Here is a 25,993-nt window from a genome sequence, read left to right as displayed (position 1 = left end):
GTTTACATTCAGATAAACAGAGGCACAAACTGCTTCATTATTATTAATAATGATGATAATGAACGTCAGAGCCTCCAGGCGCTCCTCATCATCAGAATGAAGTACACGTCGCTGTCGATGGAGGCGCTGACTCCGCAGTAATAGTTCAGGAACTCCTCACTGGTCACCTGACAGGAAACACATTGACACACTAAGTGTTTAAGTCAGGGATGTTAACATTTTAAATTCTTCATATTTGTCTAACAAGATAGTTTACTTTTCATTCTGGAAGTATGATGCTGCGCTGTCAGTTCTCCATGTTTGTGATTGGTCAAATGTTTGTGATTGGTCAAATGTTGCTAACCCCGCCCCGATCTCTTTGTTAGGGTTAGTTAAGATAACTCACAGATATCCAGGGTTAGGGTTAGTTAAGATAACTCTACTCAGGGTCTGTTGAACTGGCTCCAGACAGGCCACAGAGGTTGGTGTATATATATAAAACATTAAAACACAGAACACGGAACGGTCTGGAGAACATGACTGCAGATCGCCCGCCTCACTGCAGTTGTAACATAATTGAAATCCATAGGATTCCTAAAATTATGATTTTTATTTTTCCACTTTTGATCGCATTTTTTATCCCCCACGAAAACTCACCAAATGATGCACACTGCTGAAAATAGGTTTTATTAGAGAATGAAAGATGATGAGGAATCCCCACCTTCCCGTCTTTGTCGTTGGGAGAGTCGAAGTTGTCCAGGAAGCTCCTGAAGACCTGCTCCTCGCTCCACTCCCCGTTCTGGAACTTGGGATGATGTTTGGGGCTGTAGACGCCCCTCAGATCCTCGATGGTCACCACGCCGTCTCCTGTCCGGTCCAGCTTCCTGAACGCCTGCAGAACCACTTCCTGTCGGGCGCGGGACATCTGGGGCTTAACAGAGAGGACAGCCTCAGATATCTCAGCGACATCACAGGCCTGCTTCTGCACCGGTTTTCCTATATTCCCGTTATCTATATTCCCGTTATCTATATCCCGTTATCTATATCCCGTTATCTATATCCCGTTATCTATATTCCCGTTAAAGGTACTGGTGTCTCACCCTGAGCGTGAGCAGGAACTCGTCGAAGTCGATGGTCCCGTTGCCGTCTCGGTCGAAGCGTAGGAAGAGCGCGGTGGCTTCCTGTTTGTCCATCAGGACTCCGTAGTCCTTCAGACCCTTCAGGAACTCCTTCAGGTCCAGAGAGCGGCTGCTGTTGTCGTCCATGATCTTAAAGGTCCTGCAGGGGGCAAATCACCTTATAGAACTGCTTATCACCGTATAGAACTGCAAATCACCTTATAGAACTACATATACCCTTATAGAACTACAAATCACTTTATAGAACTGCATATCACCTTATAGAACTGCATATCACCTTATAGAACTGCGTATCACCTTATAGAACTGCATATCACCTTATAGAACTGCATATCACCTTATAGAACTGCATATCACCTTATAGAACTGCATATCACCTTATAGAACTACAAATCACCTTATAGAACTGCATATCACCTTATAGAACTGCGTATCACCTTATAGAACTGCATATCACCTTATAGAACTACAAATCACCGTATAGAACTACAAATCACCTTATATAACTACAAATCACCTTATATAACTACAAATCACCTTATATAATTACAAATCACCTTATATAACTACATATCACCTTATAGAACTACAAATCACCTTATATAACTACATATCACCTTATAGAACTACAAATCACCTTATAGAACTACAAATCACCTTATAGAACTACAAATCACCTTATATAACTACATATCACCTTATAGAACTACAAATCACCTTATAGAACTACAAATCACCTTATATAATTACAAATCACCGTATAGAACTACAAATCACCGTATAGAACTGCAAATTACCTTATAGAACTACATATACCCTTATAGAACTACATATAGCCTTATAGAACTACAAATCACCGTATAGAACTACAAATCACCTTATATAACTACAAATCACCTTATATAACTACATATCACCTTATAGAACTACAAATCACCTTATATAACTACAAATCACCTAATAGAACTACATATCATCTTATATCAATCAATCAATCAATCAATCAATGTTTATTTATATAGCCCAATATCACAAATGTTACATTTGTCTCAGTGGACTTCACAGTTTGTACAGAATATCAGTATGACAATACGACACCCTCTGTCCTTAGACCCTCTGTCATCAGACCCTCTGTCCTTAGACCCTCTGTCCTTAGACCCTCTGTCATCAGACCCTCTGTCCTTAGACCCTCTGTCCTTAGACCCTCACATCGTACAAGGAAACACTTCCAGAGGAAACCCACAGTTTAAAGGGGAAAATGGGAGAAACCTCAGGGAGAGCAACAGAGGAGGGATCCCTCTCCCAGGACGGACTTATAAAACTACATATCACCGTATAGAACTACAAATCACCGTATAGAACTACATATCACCGTATAGAACTACAAATCCCCGTATAGAACTACATATCACCTGAACTACAAATCACCTTATATAACTACAAGTCACCTTATAGAACTACAAATCACTGTATCAAGCTACATATCACCTGAACTACAAATCACCGTATAGAACTACAAATCACCTGAACTACAAATCACCTTATAGAACTAAAGAAATACTGCAGGACGAGAACACAGTGCCATACAACATACTATTACTTTATTTAGTCATTGTATGATATGTAGAAAAGTCAAAAAATAAGGTATCCTATAGTATATAGTGTTAAAGTCATGATATATTATACAGTGTTAAAGTCATGATATATTATATAGTGTTAAAGTCATGATATATTATACAGTGTTAAAGTCATGATATATTATATAGTGTTAAAGTCATGATATATTATATAGTGTTAAAGTCATGATATATTATATAGTGTTAAAGTCATGATATATTATACTGTGTTAAAGTCATGATATATTATATAGTGTTAAATTCATGATATATTATATAGTGTTAAAGTCATGATATATTATACAGTGTTAAAGTCATGATATATTATACAGTGTTAAAGTCATGATATATTATATAGTGTTAAAGTCATGATATATTATATAGTGTTAAAGTCATGATATATTATATAGTGTTAAAGTCATGATATATTATACAGTGTTAAAGTCATGATATATTATACAGTGTTAAAGTCATGATATATTATACAGTGTTAAAGTCATGATATATTATACAGTGTTAAAGTCATGATATATTATATAGTGTTAAAGTCATGATATATTATATAGTGTTAAAGTCATGATATATTATATAGTGTTAAAGTCATGATATATTATATAGTGTTAAAGTCATGATATATTATATAGTGTTAAAGTCATTATATATTATACTGTGTTAAAGTCATGATATATTATACAGTGTTAAAGTCATGATATATTATATAGTGTTAAAGTCATGATATATTATACAGTCTTAAAGTCATGATATATTATACAGTGTTAAAGTCATGATACATTATACAGTGTTAAAGTTATGATATATTATATAGTGTTAAAGTCATGATATATTATACAGTGTTAAAGTCATGATACATTATACAGTGTTAAAGTTATGATATATTATATAGTGTTAAAGTCATGATATATTATATAGTGTTAAAGTCATGATATATTATACAGTGTTAAAGTCATGATATATTATATAGTGTTAAAGTCATGATATATTATATAGTGTTAAAGTCATGATATATTATACAGTGTTAAAGTTATGATATATTATATAGTGTTAAAGTCATGATATATTATATAGTGTTAAAGTCATGATATATTATACAGTGTTAAAGTCATGATATATTATATAGTGTTAAAGTCATGATATATTATATAGTGTTAAAGTCATGATATATTATACAGTGTTAAAGTTATGATATATTATATAGTGTTAAAGTCATGATATATTATATAGTGTTAAAGTCATGATATATTATACAGTGTTAAAGTCATGATATATTATATAGTGTTAAAGTCATGATATATTATATAGTGTTAAAGTCATGATATATTATACAGTGTTAAAGTCATGATATATTATATAGTGTTAAAGTTATGATATATTATATAGTGTTAAAGTCATGATATATTATACAGTGTTAAAGTCATGATATATTATATAGTGTTAAAGTCATGATATATTATACAGTGTTAAAGTCATGATATATTATACAGTGTTAAAGTCATGATATATTATATAGTGTTAAAGTCATGATATATTATATAGTGTTAAAGTCATGATATAGTATACAGTGTTAAAGTTATGATATATTATATAGTGTTAAAGTCATGATATATTATATAGTGTTAAAGTCATGATATATTATATAGTGTTAAAGTCATGATATATTATATAGTGTTAAAGTCATGATATATTATATAGTGTTAAAGTCATGATATATTATATAGTGTTAAAGTCATGATATATTATATAGTGTTAAAGTCATGATATATTATATAGTGTTAAAGTTATGATATATTATATAGTGTTAAAGTTATGATATATTATATAGTGTTAAAGTCATGATATATTATATAGTGTTAAAGTCATGATATATTATATAGTGTTAAAGTCATGATATATTATATAGTGTTAAAGTCATGATATATTATATAGTGTTAAAGTCATGATATATTATATAGTGTTAAAGTTATGATATATTATATAGTGTTAAAGTCATGATATATTATCAGAGGTGCGGACTCGAGTCACATGACTTGGACTCGAATCACCAAATTTGATGACTTTGGACTCCAACACGCCGAAAACCCTTGCGACTCGACTTGGACTTGAACACCAATGACTCGGGACTTGACTTGGACTTGAGCCTTCTGACTTGAGGTGACTTGATCATTTAATTCAGAGGTCTCCAACACGCCGATCGCGAGATGCCGCGAGAAGAGCAGTCTCCCGTTGGAGAGAGCAGAATCTTCAGCCGCTCCTACTCTTGCTGCTGAGAATCCTTGCAGGCAGGGGCGGGGCTTTATTTTGCTGAGCCACCATGCTGCCAATCATATGCGAGGACACACTAGGATCATACCATTATGCGAAAGAAGAGTGGGGGGCAGATGCTCCAAAGACAGCAGGTGTAGTGGTAAAGGCCAGCTACAGAGCGGCGGGGAGACGGGGAGACGGATTTAAATGCAAGCGCGTCGGAAAAAGTCAAGAAATGAGCGAAAACCGAAAAAAGAAGCAGCGTCTGGCTGCATTTCAATGATATTGGAGAAAGCAAAGCTGAGTGCAGGATTTCTAAAATGAAAATAACCTTCAGAGCAGGTTTTTGTTTTGGTACCCACTCAGGATTTATTGTCAGAGGTGGGAGAAGTTCAGATCTTGTACTTGAGTAAAGTACAGAGTGTAGGAATACTCGGTTACAATAAAAAGTCCTGCATTCAAAATGTTACTCAAGTAAAAGTACAAAAGTATGATCATCACAATCTAGTCAAAGTACCTCCTGCAGAGGGATCTAGACTCAGGTGTTCTTTCCCCATAGAGACGCCTCGCTGAACATCATCATAAAGATAGATGGTGGGTCCCTTATAACATGTTGTCCACAGTGGAAATAAACACATGGTCACCTCCACATCAGGGATCTTATTCATTAAACTCCTTCTGAATCAAATCGTCACGGTAGCCTTACCTTACTGATCTCTCTTCAAATAGAAGAAAACACGTTACTTTACCAGCAGAGAGAAAATGGATTATTAATGTGACTAATAAAGAGCAGTTTGATTAGTAAGTATTATTCTGTTGATCGATGTCATTACATTTGGTGAAAAGCACATAATGTCTTGTTTAAGACTCGTTTTGTCAAAGTTTAGGACTTGGACTTGGCCATCCTGACTTGAGACTTGACTTGGACTTGCGAAACAATGACTTGGTCCCACCTCTGTACATTATACAGTGTTTATTATATATATTATACAGTGATAAAGCCCTGATATATTATACAGTTTAAAGAGCCTGTGACAGCCTCCCAACAGCTGTTGTGCAATGAGATATTGGGCTACTAGTCATCTCGAACCGTCAGTTTAAAAAAGAAGGTGCGATACCGTTCCGATAAATATCAATAATTTCGAACATTTTGGGGAAATTCCTTCGACTCATTTTGAGGTTTTGGGGGAAGCCGGAAGTGACGTCAATGCGGGAACGCTTCACTGTGCGGAAAGAGAGCCAAACACGGACAAAGTGTGTTGTCATGCGTAGAAATGGTGAATTACTGAGTTTAGGCACGTTCATAACGTTTTAATGAAGTTGACTACAGTATATTCATATTTCTCAGTGCTTTCATGTCAATTCGGCGAACATAAACATAAATGATCGAGATGAAGATGATGATTGAATTAGGATTACAGATCGGTAGTGAGAGCTGCTGAATTTCCTCCCGTCGGATGTGATATAAAAACAAATCGATTATTTTTGTAAACTCAAGTGGATGAAACTACATTTATTAGTGCTTTCATGTCAATTCGGCGAACATATGATTCATTAAATGATAAGATAAGATAAGATTAACCTTTATTAATCCCAGAGGGGAAACTCAGTTGTACAAAGCAGCAACAGGGTAAGCGTGAAAAAACAGGACAGCAAAGATTCACACAGATTAAGAAAATCAAAAATTAAGAAAATTAAGAAAAAAAATAATGATAATAATAATAAAAGACTATGAAATAGGAAATGAGTAAAAATAAGAGTAAAATAACTCTCAGCATATATGTACATATTTGGTCATCTAAGTTATAAAGTACGGAATAAGTTAAAGTGACAAGTGAAAAGTGAAAATGGACATCTGTACACATAGTGACATCTATCTACCTATTTGGTCTACTACTAATAAGATGTTAACATGGGTTGTGGAAACAGTGTATATTTATGTCCAGTGATTTAATTTGATTTCTTTTTCATCATTAACCCCTTATTGTGTAGCCTGATGGCTCCAGGCACAAAGGACTGTCCGAGGCGCTTGGTGCGTTTTCGTGGAGGGATGAGTCTGTGGCTGAACGTGCTCCTCATCTTCACTAGCTCTGCGTGGAGTGGGTGGGAGGGGTTCTCTAGGATGCTGTCCAGCTTCCTCCTCGTCCTCCCCTCTGCCACCTCCTCCAGATTGTCCAGTTGTACTCCCACTACAGAGCTAGCCTTCCTCACGAGCCTGTTCAGCCTGCCAGTGTCCCTAGTGTTTGTGTTTCCACCCCAGCACACCACGGCAAAGAAGAGCACACCGGCCACCACAGACTGGTAGACCATCTGCAGCAGCCTCGTGCACACGTTGAAGGACGTGAGCCTCCTCAGGAAGAACAGCTGGCTCTGTCCCTTCCTGAAGAGAGCATCGGTGTTGTCTGACAGTCCAGTTCATTGTTTAAGTGCACTCCCAGGAACTTGTAGCTGTCCACCACCTCCACATCCTCCCCCTGATGGTGATAGGGGTCAGAGGCCTCTTGCTGCTCCGCCTGAAGTCCACCACCAGCTCCTTAGTCTTGCTGATGTTGAGCTGGAGGTGATTGTTGTCACACCAGCCTACGGAAGTTCTCAACCAGGGCCCTGTACTCCTCCTCATCGTCATCTGTGATGCAGCTGACAATGGAGGAGTCGTCAGAGAACTTCTGTAGGTGGCACGAGCCGGAGTAGAAGCGGAAGTCGGAGGTGTAGAGGGTGAACAGGAATGGCGACAGCACAGTTCCTTGGGGGGCTCCAGTGTTGCTCAGCAGCACATCAGACACGCTGCCCTGCAGTCTGACATACTGAGGTCTGCTGGTGAGCTAGTCTGTGATCCAGGCCACCAGGCTGTGATCCATCTGCATCACTGACAGCTTCTCAGCTAGCAGGCGTGGCTGGATCGTGTTGAAGGCGCTGGAGAAGTCGAAGAACAGAATTCTTAGTGAGCTGTGCGGCTCCTCCAGCTGTGTGTAGGCTCTGTGGAGCATGTAGGTGATAGCATCCTCTACACCAATGTTTTCCTGGTAAGCGAACTGTAGAGGGTCCATGGAGTCACACACGAGGGGTTTGAGGTGCTGCAGAATCAGTCTCTCAAAGATCTTCATGACGTGTGAAGTCAGAGCAACAGGCCTGTGGTCTTCTGGGGTGCTGGGGCGTGTCTTGTTGGGCACCGGGACAATGCAAGACGTCTTCCAGATGTCCGGCACCTTCATCAGCTTCAAGGAGAGACTGAAGAGGTGCTGAAAAACTCCTGCTAATTGACCGGCACACGCCTTGAGCACTCGGGGGTTGGTGTTGCCTGGCCCCCTTGCCTTCCTCACGTTGATCTTCGAGAGCTGATTCCTAACTTGTCCGGTGGTGATTATTAGGGGTGTGAGACTGCTGGGAGTGGCTGATGCCCCCCCTGGAGTGGAGTTGGGTGTGTTTGGAGAAGAAGAAGAAGAAGAAGAAGAAGAAGAAGAAGAAGAAGAAGAAGAAGAAGAAGAAGAAGAAGAAGAAGAAGAAGAAGAAGAAGAGGGAGTAGTGGTGCCAGGGTTTGGGAACCCCTGCTGTCCTGTTGAGCTGGAGATGGGATGGTCAAACCTGTTGAAGAACAGGTTTAGCTCGTTCGCACCTTCAGGGGTCCCTTGCACAGCCGTGCTGGATTGTTTGTACCCAGTGATTTTCCTCACCCCTCCCCACACTTCTCTAGAGCTATTGGCCTCCAGACGACTCTCCAACTTGTCTCTTTCTCCTTGGCTTCCCGTAGCTCTTTGTTCAGCTCCTTCTGTACAGTCTTAGCTTTCTCAGTGTCTCTAGCCATGAAGCCCTCTTCTTCCTGTTCAAGAGGGCTTTCATGTGCCCATTGATCCAGGGCTTGTTGTTTGGGAAGCATCGTACCTTTTTGGTCGGTACAACGCTCTCCTCACAGAGACGGATGTAGTCGGTGATGCAATGGGAGAGTCCATTTATGTCCTCACCGTGAACCCTCTGAAACATGTCCCAGTCTGTTAACCTGTAGCACTCCCTCGACTCCTCCTCGACCTCATCCGACCACTGCTGTACAGTCCTGGTGGTAGCCGGCTTTCTCCTGGCAAGAGGCTTGTATTTGGGAACAAGCTTTATCAGGTTGTGGTCTGAGTTGCATAGGGGGGGGGGGGGGGGAGGATGGTGGAGCTGTATGCCTCCTTAACATTGGCATACAGCAGGTTCAGTGTCTTAATTTTTCCTAGAGCCACCGGTGACATACTGGCTGAAGTTTGAAAGGCTTTTGGAGACTTTTACATGGTTAAAATCTCCATTAACCGTGATAAATGCACTGGGGTGCTGTGTCTGTAATCCCGCGACGGAGGAGAGGATGACGTCATTCGCCTGCAACGCTGTGGAACCCGGCGGGATGTAAACAATAACAGCAATAAATGATCGTGAGGATGATGATTAAAAATCGTTTGTTTGAGCCGGTCTGCATTTCCTGATGAGAAAACAAAACAAACCGATGCTTTTTGTAGTTGTAGTCAGTGTAGTACACCAACATGGATTAAACGTGTGGTTTTTTACCACAATGTGGGGAAATTAATGGATAAAATGCACAGATTATTATTATTATTATTATTATTATTCCCACTCCGATCGGGACACTAGGTCCACCGTTTCCCCGCAGCGAGGCTCCCCCCGTTGACAGTTTACGTGGGCTGGGCTGGGTGCAGTGGGGACGGTCCTGATGGGCCGGTACCGAAGTGGGCCGGTCGGATAAGTCCCTAGCACATCCCCCACTCCCCCCGTTGACAGTGTACTAGTGGTACCGAAGTGGGCCGGTCGAGAGTCCCGGGATGATTTGTAGTCCCAGTCTACCACCGGCTACATGACCGTATGATCGCCCATATAGACGCACATAATTCCTAAACTTCTAACAGATACAACATAAAGCGATCCTTCAGCCTCATATGAGCTCTCAGACACGTTCAAATTAAACTGTCATCGCTGTCTGAGCTTGCTGCTGTGTGCGCCATCGTGCGTTTACATGCAGATGCTGGGATCCTGAACGGAGCAGCTGGAGCGCTGTGCCCGCATTGACGTCACACATAATTTGGCGGGACTTGAAGAATCCCCGAGAGGATCCAGAAAATGGTCAACATTGAAGGAAAGATGAATGGTTATCAAAGTACAAATATCCAAAATCAGTTCAGTAACGGTTTTCAAGGGGACAATATTTACTCAAATTGATGGGTTTGGATGATGGGGGAAACTCGTGTCACAGGCTCTTTAAAGTCCTGATATATCATGATGTTGTCATGTCTCGGAAACTTATCATGAAATGTTATTCTTTATATTAGTTTTGTCATGTCCCTTCGTTCTGTGCCCTCTGTCTTATTGTGAAAAGTGGTTTCCCCTCTCGTTTCAGAACTCCCTATGTGTCTCCTGTGTTCGTGATTGGTTTCCCCGCCCTGATTGTTTCCACCTGTTCCCCTCACCTTGGGTATATATTGTGTTAGCCCCCACTTGTCCAGTGCCAGTTCGTTTCTTATTCATGACCACGTTCAAGCCTGCTCCATGGTCGTATCCCGTTTTCTCATGCTCACGATTATTGCATTTAGTTTTTCCTCGGAAGAGTGATTTTGTGTTTCTTGTTTTTGTTACTGTGTAAATTCCAGTAAAGTCTTTATTTTTGAATACCACCCGAGTCTGAGTCTGAGTTGTGCATTTGAGTTCATGCCTCAGAGTTCACCCCTTGACAGATATATTATACAGTGTTAAAGTAATGATATATTATACAGTGTTAGTGTCATGATATATTATACAGTGTTAGTGTCATGATATATTATATATATTATACAGTGTTAAAGTCCTGATATATCATGACATATTATACAGTGTTAGTGTCATGATATATTATATATATTATACAGTGTTCAAGTCATGATATATCATGACATATTATACAGTGTTAGTGTCATGATATATTATATATATTATACAGTGTTCAAGTCATGATATATCATGACATATTATACAGTGTTAGTGTCATGATATATTATATATATTAAACAGTGTTCAAGTCATGATATATCATGATATATGAAATAGTGTTAAAGTGGTGATATATCGTGATATATTAAACAGTGTTAAAGTGGTGATATATCGTGATATATTAAACAGTGTTAAAGTGGTGATATATCATGATATATTATACAGTGTTAAAGTGGTGATATATCATGATATATTAAACAGTGTTAAAGTGGTGATATATCATGATATATGAAATAGTGTTAAAGTGGTGATATATCATGATATATGAAATAGTGTTAAAGTGGTGATATATCGTGAAATATGAAATAGTGCTAAAGTGGTGATATATCATGATATATGAAATAGTGTTAAAGTGGTGATATATCATGATATATTATACAGTGTTAAAGTGGTGATATATCATGATATATTAAACAGTGTTAAAGTGGTGATATATCGTGATATATTAAACAGTGTTAAAGTGGTGATATATCGTGATATATTAAACAGTGTTAAAGTGGTGATATATCATGAAATATGAAATAGTGCTAAAGTGGTGATATATCATGATATATTAAACAGTGTTAAAGTGGTGATATATCATGAAATATGAAATAGTGTTAAAGTGGTGATATATCATGATATATGAAATAGTGTTAAAGTGGTGATATATCATGATATATGAAATAGTGTTAAAGTGGTGATATATCATGATATATGAAATAGTGCTAAAGTGGTGATATATCATGATATATGAAATAGTGTTAAAGTGGTGATATATCATGATATATGAAATAGTGTTAAAGTGGTGATATATCATGATATATGAAATAGTGTTAAAGTGGTGATATATCGTGATATATTAAACAGTGTTAAAGTGGTGATATATCATGAAATATGAAATAGTGTTAAAGTGGTGATATATCATGATATATTAAACAGTGTTAAAGTGGTGATATATCATGATATATGAAATAGTGTTAAAGTGGTGATATATCGTGATATATTAAACAGTGTTAAAGTGGTGATATATCGTGATATATTAAACAGTGTTAAAGTGGTGATATATCATGATATATTAAACAGTGTTAAAGTGGTGATATATCATGATATATGAAATAGTGTTAAAGTGGTGATATATCATGATATATGAAATAGTGTTAAAGTGGTGATATATCATGATATATGAAATAGTGTTAAAGTGGTGATATATCGTGATATATTAAACAGTGTTAAAGTGGTGATATATCATGATATATGAAATAGTGTTAAAGTGGTGATATATCATGATATATGAAATAGTGTTAAAGTGGTGATATATCGTGATATATTAGATAGTGTTAAAGTGGTGATATATCGTGATATATTAAACAGTGTTAAAGTGGTGATATATCATGAAATATGAAATAGTGTTAAAGTGGTGATATATCATGATATATGAAATAGTGTTAAAGTGGTGATATATCATGATATATGAAATAGTGTTAAAGTGGTGATATATCGTGATATATTAAACAGTGTTAAAGTGGTGATATATCATGAAATATGAAATAGTGTTAAAGTGGTGATATATCGTGATATATTAAACAGTGTTAAAGTGGTGATATATCGTGATATATTAAACAGTGTTAAAGTGGTGATATATCATGAAATATGAAATAGTGTTAAAGTGGTGATATATCATGATATATGAAATAGTGTTAAAGTGGTGATATATCGTGATATATTAGATAGTGTTAAAGTGGTGATATATCGTGATATATTAGATAGTGTTAAAGTGGTGGTATATCGTGATATATTAGATAGTGTTAAAGTGGTGATATATCGTGATATATTAGATAGTGTTAAAGTGGTGATATATCTTGATATATTAAACAGTGTTAAAATGGTGATATATCGTGATATATTAGATAGTGTTAAAGTGGTGGTATATCGTGATATATTAAACAGTGTTAAAGTTGTGATATATATATATGAAACAGAGTCTCACCGGCCCAGCCCTTTGATCCCAGACGAGCCTCGGGACAGGCAGTGCAGACGAAGCCTCTCCACCGGATCCTTGCACTCCTTCAGCTCCTTCTGCGCCTTCAGAGACATTGCCCGGTCGTGCCTGCTCGTACCCGCCATCCTGAGGGTTGTTAGCATTCATATCTTTATTATTATTATTAATGCTGTCAAAATTATCGCGTTAACGGCGGTAATTAATTTTTTGAATTAATTGCGTTAAAATATTTAACGCATTTAACGCATGTGCAGAATGGCCCGCCCCATACATCCCACCAGTGGCAGCGCCAGGGTATGGCTGGGGTAGGCTACACCCATACCAAGAAATGGCTTAGCCCCACCTTGAAAAATGATGTTAAAGTAAGCAAAATTAAGTCTGCCAACTCGCGCGGAATAAATCACACAGACAGCAGTTAGTAAGATTGATTTCAGTAGCCACTTATCTGGAAATACCGAAGACCAGAAACGGTTTTGAAAACTTTTGTCACGTAGTGATCGTCTTCTCAATAGAACATCTTTGATAATGTCTTCTGGCCAATCAGAATCAAGATAACGGCGTGGTGTTGTTGCATGAAGTCTAGACGGAGAATACTTTTGCTGTAGTACAAGTTTGCACATAACTGGTACGCAGGTTAGGTGCGTAATCTGAAATGCGTACCGTCACTTGTGTCACAAAGCGCATTTGCCTACCCACGTACTTGTGAGGCTTTTCCAGAAGGCGGTTAGATCACCGGACGACAGAGTCGGTCTCCGTGTGCACAGACAGGGCTGCTGTTAACGTCGGTCTGTACAATGGAATTGTGCAAAAACTACGCCAACCAGCTGCGGAGGGAGACTCCCTCCCTTCACTGGAGAACTGCGCTAAAACAGCTGATCCCAACGTTCACGCTCTGTGGTCACGAAGTACTCCACTAGCCCTCGACTTTCCTGAAGTACTCCACTAGCCCCCGCCTCCCGTCGACCTTCCTAAAGTACTCCCCCGTTGATAGAAATCAACACGTAATTAATTAAGACCCCACAGTTTGATGATTGATAGGTGTGTGGGCTGTCTTTCATTTTGACACAGAGAACAATGTTATAATAAACGTACTGTATGTTAAATGGATATATCCGCCTTCTTTCATTTATCTTTCCATTCCCACAACAATATACATAAAGAAATGGCATATTTTGGACATAGTTCGAATGGTGATTAATCTGATTAATTAATTTTTAAGCTGTGATTAATCTGATTAAAATGTTTAATCGTTTGACAGCCCTAATTATTATACATGACTATTATCATTACTATTGTTTATTAGGGCCTGAGCGCGAACTGTGCGAAGACCTATTGTTATTCGTAGAATTCATGTTATGATTCCTGTGCGCTTTGAAACCTGTTTTTGAGGTTTTACGACGCCATTCAAGCAGGGACATTTTGCAGGGACGGCAGGACAGGTGACAAATTTGACATTTTGGAGTCCATGGGTTCAAAATTGCCAACATGCTCGCTAGCGCTACCTATATGTAAAAATGTTTTGAGAAATGTACATAGTCGCACCGCAAGTCCCATGGACCTGAAATGTTGCCCACTTATCCGGGTGGACCTGCTCTACATAAAGTCCTCTTGAACCCCTAAGCTCCGCCTACTTTTTTTATTAGCATAATGTTAAAAACAGTGAAATATTATCCTAAATTTCACTTTTGTTTATCAACACCAATCTTAGTATACAGCATCGGTGGAGGGTCAGACACATTACAGTAGGAAATGAGCATGTTCAAGTAATAAATATGTCCGCCATTAATCAAAACGTATTTGCGAAAAGGTGTGGCTTAGAAAGAAATGTTCATAACTCATCAACAATGTATCCATTCACCAAAGATTTTGGTGGATAGGTTCAGTCTGTGTTGGGGAATAGGCACACCAAAGTAATTTCATTTCGACTGTAGGGGGCCCCAAAAACACTGCAAATTTCTAACTCAAGAACGGATTGACGAAATAATTGGGTTTTTGTATAGACATACTCTGGGGGTGAGTAAGAACTGAGATTCAAAGTGTCGCAACGAATGACGAATGTGGTCGTGGCCTATAAAACATTTTTTTGTTGCGATGTGCTAAAATGAGCTACGGACGCGAAACTTGGAACACACGTCACAGCCCACGAACTCTTCGCGACTGTACAAAAACATCTCAGTAGCGCCCCCTGTTGTGCGATAGTCACATATAGTTTCTTCGAGCTACCCGAATCATGGCACAGATTTTCCTCATGGCCTTGCCGAATTTTTTCAAAATGGCTTCCATTAGCCCCGCCCCCCCATGAAGTCGGCCATTTTGACAAATGTGCGTTTTTAGCACATTTTTGGCGACTCCTCCTAGGGAAATGATCGGAAAAATTCCAATCCAGGACAAGTTCAGCCCATATCCAATGTGATGCTAAATTGCAAATAAAATAGTTGCTGGCTCAATCAGGGGGTCGTAAGCTAAGGGGGATTTTACAATTGTTGCCGATTAACATGTCACAAATTACTCCAAACTTCTTGCATACAGTTTTTCAGATATTCACGAAACGCTGTATACACAATCCTCTTCTGATTGTGGACATATTTCAAATCGCCTTCCATTTGCCCCCCAGAAAATTGGCCGTTTAGAAAAATGGGCAGTTTTCATGCATTTTCAGCACATTTTTGCAAACTCCTCGTAGGGAAATGATCGGAAAAAATCCAATCCACGACAAATTCAGCACATATCCAATGTGATGCTAAATGTCGAAGAAGATAGTTGCTAGCTCAATCGGGGAGGTCATAAGCTAACAGAGAATATACCATTTTTGACCATTTACACGTCTCCTCTATGAGGTCCCCTCTATGATGTCTCCTCTATGAGGTCCCCTCTATGATGTCTCCTCTATGAGGTCCCCTCTATGATGTCTCCTCTATGAGGTCCCCTCTATGATGTCTCCTCTATGACGTCCCCTCTAAGATGTCTCCTCTATGACGTCCCCTCTATGATGTCTCCTCTATGACGTCCCCTCTATGATGTCTCCTCTATGAGGTCCCCTCTATGATGTCTCCTCAATGGCGTCCCCTCTATGATGTCTCCTCTATGACGTCCCCTCTAAGATGTCTCCTCTATGACGTCCCCTCTATGATGTCTCCTCTATGGCGTCCCCTCTATGATGTCTCCTCTATGACGTCCCCTCTATGATGTCTCCTCTATGGCGTCCCCTCTATGATGTCTCCTCTATGACGTCCCCTCTATGATGTCTCCTCTATGAGGTCCCCTCTATGATGTCCCCTCTATGGCGTCCCCTCTATGATGTCTCCTCTATGACGTCCCCTCTATGATGTCCCCTCTATGGCGTCCCCTCTATGGCGTCCCCTCTATGATGTCTCCTCTATGACGTCCCCTCTATAACGTCTCCTTTATTACCTCATTCACACCAACGCAACTCTGGTTCAAGCTCCGTGCTAGAGCTTTTCAGGTTCAGAACCGGTTCTTCGGTTTAGCTCTGGCTCTTTTCACACCGCCCAGAGTCCAACTGGTGCTGCGTCATTGCGTCATCGTTTGCGTCATGACGTAACCGTTTGCGTGCCTGCTTCATAAAGCCAAACCGCGCGGAACCCCTCACAGCTGACACCGACAACAACAACAATGGCCGATTGTGTTCCAGCTTCCTCTGTCCCTCTTCAGAAGACCAGATCCCCAGCAGGTAGCTGGTCTCTTCAGAAGACCAGATCCCCAGCAGGTAGCTGGTCTCTTCAGAAGACCAGATCCCCAGCAGGTAGCTGGTCTCTTCAGAAGACCAGATCCCCAGCAGGTATCTGGTCTCTTCTGAAGACCAGATCCCCAGCAGGTAGCTGGTCTCTTCTGAAGACCAGATCCCCAGCAGGTAGCTGGTCTCTTCAGAAGACCAGATCCCCAGCAGGTATCTGGTCTCTTCAGAAGACCAGATCCCCAGCAGGTATCTGGTCTCTTCAGTGGACCACTGCTGCTTGTTAACTTTCTCCATCGTTGTGAACAAACTGGATAAAACGCTGGCTTTTTGTTGTTGTTCACGAGTTGATCCCGCCCCTGCCTCCGCCTCGACGTAAGCGTGACGTATGTGGTGCTTTTGCTCTGGCCGGACAATTTTTTGGTGCTCGAAATGAACCGAATATCGGAGCTAAGAGGCTGCTCCGCTGCGGTGTGAAGAGGAAAACCTGGTGCTTTTCCAACTCCAGCTCCGAAACACCGTTGGTGTGAATGAGGTATCTGAGCTCTCCTCTATAACGTCTCCTCTATGACGTCACCACCAACGCGGTTCCAGGACCGGTTCGGAGCTAGAGCCTGAAAAGCACCGGTTTTTCCTGTTCACACCGCAGCGGGGCCGCCTCTAAGGTGTCCCCCGTCTCCTGATTACTGGACAGCTGTCCTCTCCCAGATAGCAAAAGATGTTAAATCAACGTTGAATTATGGTCAAAAATGTTGATTTTTGGTTAAGGTTGAAGATTGATGGTGGATTAACCTTAAATGTTGAAAAGATGTCATTGAATCAACGTTGTATTGTGGTCGAATTTAATGATTGAAATGCCAACATCGAATCAATGTTGAATCTATGCTGTTTGCCTTTTATTTTATTCTTGATGGGGGAGGGAGGGGGGTACTCTGTAGGGGGGGGGGTGTAGTCTGTGTGTGGCGGTGGGGGGTGTGGGGGGGGAGAAATATCCCACATAAATCCACATAAAAGTGTTGAGGCCAAAATTGACCAGCCAAAAAACTGTTAGGAGCACGTTTCAGGCAATTTGGATTCGACTGGTACTACTTTGTAGTGGCACTATTTTGGGTCCCTAACATTCATTGAGCTAGGGACTTTTTTTATGCCTCCCTCCCGCTAATTGGATGACGCTGAGTCGAATGGTAGGTGACATCAAGGGTCTACAACTTTTCAATAAGAAGTTACAGATTTTTGAAATAGTTGCAGATTTTGCTTTTTTTTTTTAAACTTTTTTTTTTTTTTTTATTAAAAAACACTTTTTCAGACTTAAAAAAGGACGTTGAATCGAATGGGCTAGTTCTCGATTTTCTAGGACCTTGGGAAATACCAAAGATCATCGAAAATATTGGAGTTTGACCCCTGTAAAAAAATGTTTTTTTGTTTTGTTTTGTCTTTTATCAAAATATATCTATCTTATTTTTTGACGCTGAATCCAACGGTGCCAGTCTCGAAGCTGTAAGACCCCTAGTGGCCAAGATAATCATAAATAACTGTCTCAAAGGCTTGGAAAAATATTTTTTCAAAATCAAACACCAGATTCTGGGTTAGCGCGCTGCCCCGAACGTGCCCATATAACTTTCGTCACACACGGCCTTACGGTTCTCCTTAATTGGCTGGGGTAAATTTGAATATTAAAATCATGTTTTCTGTCATTTTTAGTTTGATTTCATACATTTTGGGAGATATGGTAATTCGAGGTAATTTTGAACAAGCTAATAACAATCATCTGCCAACAATACTGCAAAAACTGAAATCTTACTAAGATGGAATATCTTAAATCAAGACAAAGTCTGCTAAGATATTTCCTCTTACAAAGAAGTTTTAGCGGTAGTGAATTTCACTTCCATTAAGTGTTTTTTACTTAATTGTCTTAATGAGGTTTTATTACTTGTTCTTGAGATTTTAATACTGATTCTGAGTAAATTCATGTTTAAATTGAGAAATACCATAATTCTAAAGGTATTAGATAAGTAGAAAACTGCTTTTTCAAAGTCAGAATATCTTATTGCAAGCATCATATCCTTTTTCATCTCTTAACATATTAAAAACAGATAACGACCAAATTAAATTAATTGTTTTATTGTCAGTCTAAAACCCAGTACCAGAGATGGAGTACTCGAGTCCTGGACTCGGACTCGACTGCCGATTTTCGGGACTCGTGACTCGACTCGGACTCGCGCACTGATTGACGCAACTCGGACTTGGACTCGTGAATTCTCGCGTACGCTGACTTGGACTCGGACTCGGACTCCTGAATTTTTCCCCCCACGATGACTTGGACTCGACTTGTACATTGACGCTCTGACTCGGACTTGAATTGGACTCTTCTTAGGTGAGTCGGACTTGGACTCAGACTCGAACACAGGTAATGATGACTCGGACTCGACTCGGACACTCCTTGGGTGACTCGGACTTGGACTCGGACACAGGTAATGATGACTCGGACTCGACTCGGACACTCCTTGGGTGACTCGGACTTGGACTCGGACACAGGTAATGATGACTCGGACTCGACTCGGACACTACTTGGGTGACTCGGACTTGGACTCGGACTCGAACACAGGTAATGATGACTCGGACTCGACTCGGATACTCCTTGGGTGACTCGGACTTGGACTCGGACTCGAGCGCGAAGTGACCAGGTGCCATACGAATGTCCGATTCGCGGAACATAGAGTCACAAGACGAGAAATAGCCGGGCAGGGGAGGAGAAACACAAGGGCAACAGGTGAACACAATCAGACAATTAGACACACCAGGGAAACTAACGACAGGGAGGAAAAACACAGAGAGAGGGACCAGACAATATACAAGGAGGAAAACATGACAGGGAGAACCGAACAGCAAAATACACCCAAACTTAGACAAACAAAACTAAAAACGTGACATTCGGATCTCCGCAAATCTCCTCCGAATCCGAGTGTTAGCCCTGGAAAATAACTAATGAAGTGGGTTTATCACATTCTCTAGCTGTATGGTGGAGACCGGTGAGTCATGTTCCTATATATATATACACGTCATAAAAATGCCTGGGAATAACTTGTGGAATGATGTGCATCTAGAAACAGATGTTTGAAATGTTACCTATGACTGCATCAGTTATTAATATTCCTAATATTTGCAACATATACAATATCTCTGTCACCCCTCTTTTTTTTTAAAGAAATGGTACCTTCCGATTGGAACCGCGAAAAGGGTCCGTTAAGGGCGTGTTAGGTCAGGTGCACCACTGCACCTAGCTTCAGGGTTGCTGGCTAGCTTTCCTTCAGGCAGAAGACTGAACCTCCGTGATTTCACATTTAACTACGCCATGCATGAAAATGGAAGAGATATCACATATCCGGGCATGGATGCTATCGCAACTGCAGCATTAAAAGGTAATGTAATTGTGTATTTTATGCTGCACCTTTCCAGCAAGCTTTACATTATTTGAATCGGTTGGACAACAAGTTAGCATGCAAAGTAAGCTAGCTAGCTGGCTACATATCTAGTGTTAACATAGCTAATATCTACTGTAAGCTGTTAATAACTGCACAAATGACAAATCGTGGTTAACATTTTAATTTATACTGTATTATTGCCAGAAATAATGTCAAGAAGCAAATGAGCCTTTCACAACTGACAGTAAAGTATTTAGCGTACACATCTTTGGCGCCCTTTTTTGTTGTAGACAGCATTTCACAATGCGTTGTTGTATGACAGTGCGGGCTATTATAACAGCAACTTTTTTAATTTAAATTATAAGTAAGTGCAATACATGTTTTTAATGTTAAATAAAATCTTGTGAAGCCAGCCAGAAATGTACATTACTCTTTCATTTTATTTATTTAGATAAATATGTTATTAGTTGCTTTTTACCTTATTATTAACTGTGTGGTTAAATCTGTTCTCAGCTGCTAATATAAGCAGAGACATGCTGCCCAGCCTATCTAAGGAGGACTTGCGTGATCTCCTTCCCGGGCCTGAGCACTTCAGAAGAAGAAGAACCATTTGGAGACTCACTCATGATGATAATGAGGTAATTCCAGATTCTAACATTTGAGGGACTTTAAACCTGTTACCAAGTAAGCCTTTCCTAGTCATCATGCAGCTATTTGAAGAAGTGGAGTTTTTTGGTTGTGTTGATTTTTTTTTGTCACAGTGTAATGCTCTTTTTATTGTAAATACCATTATTTATATATATATATATATATATATATATATATATATATATATATATATATATATATATATATATATATATATATGTATATATATATATATATATATATATATATATATATATATATATATATATATATATATATGTATGCATCTTTTATACAGGGCCAGGAGAGAGACCTGTGTAGACCGAGTACCTCTCATGGGACTTCTGATTTCAGCCCTATTCCCACCCCCCAACCTTCCTTGTTTCCCTCCTGCCAACCCCTCTCCATCCCCTGTCTTTTCTCCAGCTTCCTTCCCCTCTCAAAGCCCACAACCCCAACATGGTGCCATCAGAACCGTACAGCTTCCTAGTCCACTGTATGTCTTATACACAGACGCAGAATTGGAGCAATCACAAAGCACCTTTTCTGAAAAGCAGCGTGCTGGAGAAGAAGGAGACTACGTCCTTTCCAAAGATCTTCGCTGTCGATTGATCAGGAATACAGTCACAAGCATGATTTCCATTAAAAGAGCAGCTGGGGATGACTTTAACTATCCATGCAGCCGTGAACTCACTGTCATGGCGAAGCATCTAATAGAGTACTACCCAATGGTTCGGGACAGATCTCAAACCAGTAGAGCTGAGTGGGCATGTCACTATTCAAGTTTTCAACTTCTCCCACGCTCTCCCACACACCTGAAACGCTCACCCACACACCTGAAACGCTCTCACACACACCTGAAACGCTCACCCACACACCTGAAACACTCACCCACACACCTGAAACGCTCTCACACACACCTGAAACGTTCTCACACACACCTGAAATGCTCTCACACACACCTGAAACGCTCTCACACACACCTGAAACGCTCTCACACACACCTGAAACGCTCTCACACACACCTGAAACGCTCTCACACACACCTGAAACGCTCTCACACACCTGAAACGCTCTCACACACACCTGAAACGCTCCCCCACACACCTGAAACGCTCTCACACACACCTGAAACGCTCACCCACACATCTGAAACGCTCTCACACACACCTGAAACGCTCTCACACACACCTGAAACGCTCTCACACACACCTGAAACGCTCTCCCACACCTGAAACGCTCTCACACACACCTGAAACGCTCTCACACACCTGAAACGTTCTCACACACACCTGAAACACTCTCACACACACCTGAAACGCTCTCACACACACCTGAAACGCTCTCACACACCTGAAACGCTCACCCCCACACCTGAAACGCTCTCACACACACCTGAAACGCTCTCACACACACCTGAAACGCTTTCACACACCTGAAACGCTCTCACACACCTGAAACGCTCACCCACACACCTGAAACGCTCTCACACACACCTGAAACGCTCACCCACACACCTGAAACGCTCTCACACACACCTGAAACGCTCTCACACACACCTGAAACGCTCACCCACACACCTGAAACGCTCACCCACACACCTGAAACGCTCTCACACACACCTGAAACGCTCACCCACACACCTGAAACGCTCTCACACAAACCTGAAACGCTCTCACACACACCTGAAACGCTCACCCACACACCTGAAACGCTCTCACACACACCTGAAACGCTCTCACACACACCTGAAACGCTCACCCACACACCTGAAACGCTCTCACACACACCTGAAACGCTCTCACACACACCTGAAACGCTCACCCACACACCTGAAACGCTCTCACACACACCTGAAACGCTCTCACACACACCTGAAACGCTCTCTCACACACCTGAAACGCTCTCACACACACCTGAAACGTTCTCACACACACCTGAAACGCTCTCTCACACACCTGAAACGCTCTCACACACACCTGAAACGTTCTCACACACACCTGAAACGCTCACCCACACACCTGAAACGCTCTCACACACACCTGAAACGTTCTCACACACCTGAAACGCTCTCACACACACCTGAAACGCTCTCACACACACCTGAAACGCTCACCCACACACCTGAAACGCTCTCACACACACCTGAAACGCTCACCCACACACCTGAAACGCTCTCACACACACCTGAAACGTTCTCACACACCTGAAACGCTCTCACACACACACCTGAAACGCTCTCACACACACCTGAAACGCTCACCCACACACATAAAACACACTATCCCATATCTGTGGGAGAGCGTTTCAGGTGTGTGTGTGTGTGTGTGTGTGTGTGTGTGTGTGTGTGTATCACATGTACTGTATATGTGAATGACTTTGGATTTCATGTGTGTGTGTGAGTGTTTCACATGTGTATGTGAACGGTATTTCTGAATAATGTCCCTAGTGGCCCCTCATACTTGTAGTCCTATTGAAAATTGTTCGCTGAGTCAAAAGTTTCATGAGAATTTGACTTGCTCTCTTTTTCTCTAAAGACATATCTGATGACTGACCTTCACTACGCTGTTTGAAAACAATAAAAACATTAAAAGAAATCATTTGAGACTCATATTTTTCTTTATGCAAGCAGTCAAAGTTTATATTGATAGGATTAAAGATTTTTGAAGGTTTTGTCTCCACGTTTCTTGGTATTTAGCCTTATTTTAAGAATACTTTAATAGCACCAAATGCTGAATTTAAGTAGATTTTTCTACATATTAAGAAAATTATTCTTAAATCTTATCTTTATCTAGACAAATGTACCTGTTCAAAGCGAAGCTGCACTGGATTTAAGATATGTTGCCTAACATAAAATAGAATTTGGGACAAAAGCAGTAGAATATGCTGAATTCAAGCACCTTTTCCTTATAAGATTATAACTCTTAAAGATATTCCTTGCTTCAATTCAAATTTACTTAATTTTGGTTTAAAAACACTTGTTTTAAGATATCTGTAGATCTTTTTAGGCTAGATTTATTTACTTGTTTTAAGAAGGTCTTGGCAAGTGAATTTTTCTTGTTCTGCTGGCAGATAATTTGTCTTACAATTTTAAGTAATATATTACTCATTTTAATATTTATTTTTCTTGTTTTTTTAGGCTTAGTTTTTGCAGTGTAGTGTGTGTTTACAAGTTTGGACCACTTCATTCAGTACAGTATTGATGTTGCACTTGTTAATGGTCTGTTAAGATGTAGACCTATAAGTCAGGAAAACGGAACGAATCCGTTTTCTTGACTTTATTTTTTTTGAGAAAGTTACCGATGCACCGAGGAGGAAGTGGAACACACATTAGACAACCATTTCATTGCAGACTTTTATGTTTACGTGGGGAAATGACAGAGCATACATTATTTGAGATAGACTATATTTTGAAGTCAGACTTAATTTTATGGACATTTCGGCCAGGGGTGTAGAGCTATTGGTTTAAGCACCGGATTGGCAAAACAGGAGAGTTTGTAAACCAGTCTGCTTTGATCTATGAATTAATGTCCGTGACTCGCAGAGTAGCCTACCTGCTTCCCCCGCAGCTTTTTTGTAGGGAAACAAACACTCAGAACACACACACAGAGCCAGTGGCGGACTGCCCCCCCCCCCCCCGTTGACAGTTTACGTCGGCTGGGCAGGGTGAGATTCCCGGGCTGATTTTTAGTCCCAGTCCGCCCATCATGCGTCCTGATGACCGGCGATCTCCTTCATAAAACTAATAAAAGGGGGAGTAATCGGGCAGTTCGGTGTGTGTGTGTAGAGGTGTGTGTGGTTAAAACGGCCTGTGGTCACTCTTTATAGCTGTTCAATGAAGGTAAACACAGAAGGCGGGTGCGTAAAAGCTCTTTGAGCGCTGGTGCTGCTCTTCTCTGAGTTACACGTCCCGCTGCCTCCTGGAGTGACCACACACCCCTGGCCGAAATGTCCTTAAAGTGAAGTCTGAGTACGAAATATATCTCAAATAATGCACTGTCATTTCCCCACGTAAACATAACAGTCTGCAATGAAATGGTTGTGTCCTGTGCGCTTCACTTCCTCCTTGGCGCACCGGTAACTTTCTTTCTTTTTTTTTTTTTCATGTCCCTTTAGGGGCTCCGTAGTTATGGTCTAAAGTCCAATGTTTTATCCAAATTAAAACAATTTGCGCTTTCTGTTAAATTTCAATGTCCGGGTTTCAACATGGATTCAATATTTCTGCCTAACCATATTAGGTGTCCTCTATATTAGGTGTCCTCTATAAGGTGTCCCCGTCTCCTGATTACAGAACAGCTGTCCTCTATAAGGTGTCCCCGTCTCCTGATTACAGAACAGCTGTCCTCTATAAGGTGTCCCCGTCTCCAGATTACAGAACAGCTGTCCTCTATAAGGTGTCCCCGTCTCCTGATTACAAAACAGCTGTCCTCTATAAGGTGTCCCCGTCTCCTGATTACAAAACAGCTGTCCTCTATAAGGTGTCCCCGTCTCCTGATAACAGAACAGCAGCCGTCAGCTGTGACGTCACTTCACGACGGCAGGTCCAAATAAGAAACGATAAAATAACAAAGGATTGTAATATTCAAATGTATCAAACTATATGCTCCTCCAATCGTGTTGTTGTTCTTATCACTCCTAATATCGTGCTGTTATAAATACAGGTGATATTAAGGAGGAAACTCACCTTTAATCTCCAGCTGCAAACGGAGAGCTGCACTTCCGCAAACAGTTCCGTTACCATGGAGACCACCGTCCAATCGCGTGACTCTGGTTTAGACTTAATGTTTTACACCTGAAAAAACAACAGACCTGTACAAAGAACACACCTGTGTAAACAACACAGTGTAAACAACACACCTGTGTAAACAACACGGGAAAGTGATTCAATAAAGAAGAGCTGAATGTCTCGAGGAGTTTAAAGAGTTACATCATCACAAAAACAAACTTATTTTGAAGGTGGACAGGAAGTCTGAATCAGTATCTGGTTAATACCGAGGTGGCTTCACACACATCCCCTTTATTAAAGTCCCCTTGTTATTAACCCATTCAAATGTGACATGTTGTATATCCAGGTGTTCCTCGTGTCTCGTACCCAGGTGTTCCTCGTATCTCGTACCCAGGTGTTCCTCGTGTTGTATATCCAGGTGTTCCTCGTGTCTTATATCCAGGTGTTCCTCGTGTCTTATATCCAGGTGTTCCTCGTGTCTCATATCCAGGTGTTCCTCGTGTCTCATACCCAGGTGTTC

At 40.5% G+C, this 25,993-nt stretch overlaps 1 protein-coding gene and 1 long non-coding RNA gene across 5 annotated transcripts; one reads left to right on the top strand and one right to left on the bottom strand.

Annotated features, from left to right (window-relative positions):
* Window positions 1-29: 29 nt before the first annotated feature.
* On the bottom strand, window positions 30-25,557 carry LOC307024342 (calcyphosin-like protein). Of its 4 annotated transcripts, XM_079658402.1 has the most exons (5): window positions 25,432-25,557; window positions 12,972-13,109; window positions 1,080-1,257; window positions 701-910; window positions 30-167 (listed from the first exon to the last, which is right to left on the bottom strand). In XM_079658402.1, exons 2-5 carry the CDS (start codon window positions 13,106-13,108, stop codon window positions 66-68), a joined length of 627 nt encoding a protein of 208 aa, XP_079514528.1. In that variant the 5' UTR covers window position 13,109; window positions 25,432-25,557; the 3' UTR covers window positions 30-65. The 4 variants fall into 4 exon arrangements, with proteins under 4 accessions (XP_079514528.1, XP_079514527.1, XP_079514529.1 ...); XM_079658401.1 differs by lacking the exon at window positions 25,432-25,557 and having other exon boundaries at window positions 701-904; window positions 12,972-13,516; XM_079658403.1 differs by lacking the exon at window positions 25,432-25,557 and having other exon boundaries at window positions 701-886; window positions 12,972-13,516.
* On the top strand, window positions 19,935-21,133 carry LOC307025059. The gene is made up of 3 exons (XR_013804051.1): window positions 19,935-20,096; window positions 20,613-20,783; window positions 21,046-21,133. It is a non-coding gene; the product is annotated as an uncharacterized lncRNA (long non-coding RNA).
* Window positions 25,558-25,993: the final 436 nt, after the last annotated feature.

Source organism: Notothenia rossii (assembly GCF_949606895.1).
Source record: "Notothenia rossii genome assembly, chromosome: 11".
NCBI classification, from domain to species: Eukaryota; Metazoa; Chordata; class Actinopteri; order Perciformes; family Nototheniidae; genus Notothenia; species Notothenia rossii.
The sequence above is the reverse complement of the archived record's forward strand: the minus strand, read 5'-3'. Positions and strand labels throughout refer to the sequence as shown.

Excerpts from the sequence above, each read along its gene's own strand:
- LOC307024342 (XM_079658400.1), bottom strand. The coding sequence starts at position 13,126 with ATGCTAACAACCCTCAGGATGGCGGGTACGAGCAGGCACGACCGGGCA. Across the intron at positions 1,258-12,971 it reads GGGATCAAAGGGCTGGGCCG|GACCTTTAAGATCATGGACG; the intron begins GTGAGACTCTGT and ends TGCCCCCTGCAG. Across the intron at positions 911-1,079 it reads AGTTCCTGCTCACGCTCAGG|CCCCAGATGTCCCGCGCCCG; the intron begins GTGAGACACCAG and ends CTCTCTGTTAAG.